The sequence below is a fragment of the Sphaeroforma arctica genome, assembly GCF_001186125.1.
Source record: "Sphaeroforma arctica JP610 unplaced genomic scaffold supercont1.4868, whole genome shotgun sequence".
In the NCBI taxonomy this organism is placed as follows: domain Eukaryota; class Ichthyosporea; order Ichthyophonida; genus Sphaeroforma; species Sphaeroforma arctica.
In genome coordinates, this window is record NW_014035690.1 from 117 (window position 1) to 2,226 (window position 2,110).

At 37.2% G+C, this 2,110-nt stretch overlaps 1 protein-coding gene across 1 annotated transcript; it reads left to right on the forward strand.

Moving 5' to 3' along the window:
* Positions 1 to 1,926: 1,926 nt before the first annotated feature.
* On the forward strand, positions 1,927 to 2,094 carry SARC_14621 (hypothetical protein; the record flags this gene model as incomplete). Its single annotated transcript, XM_014291247.1, has 1 exon — positions 1,927 to 2,094. One exon carries the CDS (start codon positions 1,927 to 1,929, stop codon positions 2,092 to 2,094), a length of 168 nt encoding a protein of 55 aa, XP_014146722.1.
* Positions 2,095 to 2,110: the final 16 nt, after the last annotated feature.

The following is a 2,110-nucleotide window of genomic DNA, read 5'->3' on the forward strand; positions in this document are numbered from 1 at the left end:
ACGATACTTTTGACCTACTTTTTGGTGTTCAGCTAGAGGTGATGTGGTGAGACTTATGGGAGGACCTATACTGTACCGAACTGTACATAGTGCAATTGTGATTGTGTAATGTACATATTGTTCCTGCGCTATAAATGGGTTTGTTAAAGATTAATATGCTGTTGTTTGTGTGTAAAAGATATTATACACGTTCAACTCTGCTTGGTGTCGCTAGCGAATAAGAGCGTAGTACAATATTCTATAAGTAATAGTACTATACTCAGCAAATGTATGTACTTGTAACTCAATCCGTACTTGTAGCTACTTTATCTAAACCCAATTTTGGGTTTTCTTTACTTTCGCAGGGCCGAGATCAGGATTCGAGCGACAATATGAATAACATTATAGTCGACATCATGCAGAACTACATTGAGCAAATAACGTCGTATGTGACTAGTATTTGTTTTTGTCTACAATATTTGGGTATACACAATGAATACATTTATATGACTTCGTCAGATTTTAATATTTTTTGGAATATTCACTTGTGTATTGTGCTCCTTCATATGAGATGTTTCTCTGAATCTCCGGTCTAGTTTAATATGTGCAAGTGATATATATATATATATATATATATATCCTGTATTTATGTACAAGTATATATATATATATATATATGTTAGTATGTATGTATGTATGTATGTATGTATGTGTGTGTGTGTGTGTTTTTCTTTTCTTGTGTGGGCATGTAAATTGCCTGATAAGCAACAATTGGTCTTCATCAGATGTGTATTATCATAGGACTTTTCTCATTCTGATATACACAAACTTAATGACCATACCTACCGTATTAGTCTCCCACTGAACACACTCAAGAGTACGAAGTACCAGACTGTACCAATGCCAGAACGTGACTCATGGAATACACCTAATATGCATCCATTAGCGACTCTTACATACATATGGACTGGAGCCCTTTTATTTACATCGGTAAACATAGTCACACAATGTACATATAATGGATTGTCTACCCAAGTTCTCAACTTTACGATTATCGAAAACTTACAGTCAGCCCACAAGCACTAGTAGACCCGATAAATTGGATAATGCAGCATGTCAGTGGATGCGCAGAGAGGTTGGCATACGATTACAGAGTTTATCTGAGGATTCAGTTGCATATTCGACACTCAGTCAGGTATGCGGGTACACTCGTGCAATGTTCAGTGTGTGTGCATGTCTATGTATGTGTGCATGTCTATGTGGATGGTGTGTATACGTATATACGTGTTTATTTGTAAATAGGTACGTGTGTATGTACATCTTTTGAGTGGGCAAGTTGGGTGATGCGGCAATCGAATACAGAGCTTACTCGAGGATTAAACTACGTATTCGACACTCAGTCAGGCATGTGAGGACGCTTGTACGATGTTTGGTGTTTTTCCGTGCCTATAATTGTTTGGATATGAGTTGTATATATTATCAGGGTGCACATATACTTTATATTTTTCAATTCCATACGGTTTCCTTGGCGTTTAGAAGACCAGTTGCTGTTTTGTATGTAGTGACCATAAGTTGCATAAATTTACTCTGTAAGGCGAGGGTTTATGTCTTCTGTAGGACCAAGCTTTCTTTATGTGGCATCTACGCATTCCAAATAAAGTATACACGCATATATATAAATGAACATATGTTTATACATATGTGTATATAAATGTATGTTAATATATACGTGTATACACACATATATGGTTATATATGCGTGATTACATGCGTGTATAAATAACTCATTTACAGTATGCGTAAAGCAAACGGAATTACATCACTGCAGTGTGTCAGCGCCAGGCGTGTTTTTGTTAGCGTATTTTATAAAATGAGGGAACGACTCTGACAAATACCGCATGGAGCTCAGAACTAATTCGCTACATCATTGCTACACACTCATCGCAGTTGCAAGCATATCTGAATGTGTGCCTGAAAGAAACGATGGACGAAATCCTCCAACCAGACGGGGACAAATACAATAAGAGACAATCACCAAGTGATGCGTATCCCGCTCCAAGTTTAAGGAATGGAGGAGTACAAGGAGCGAGGAAAAGTACGAGATTGCTACTATAGTAGACGTGAGTATAAT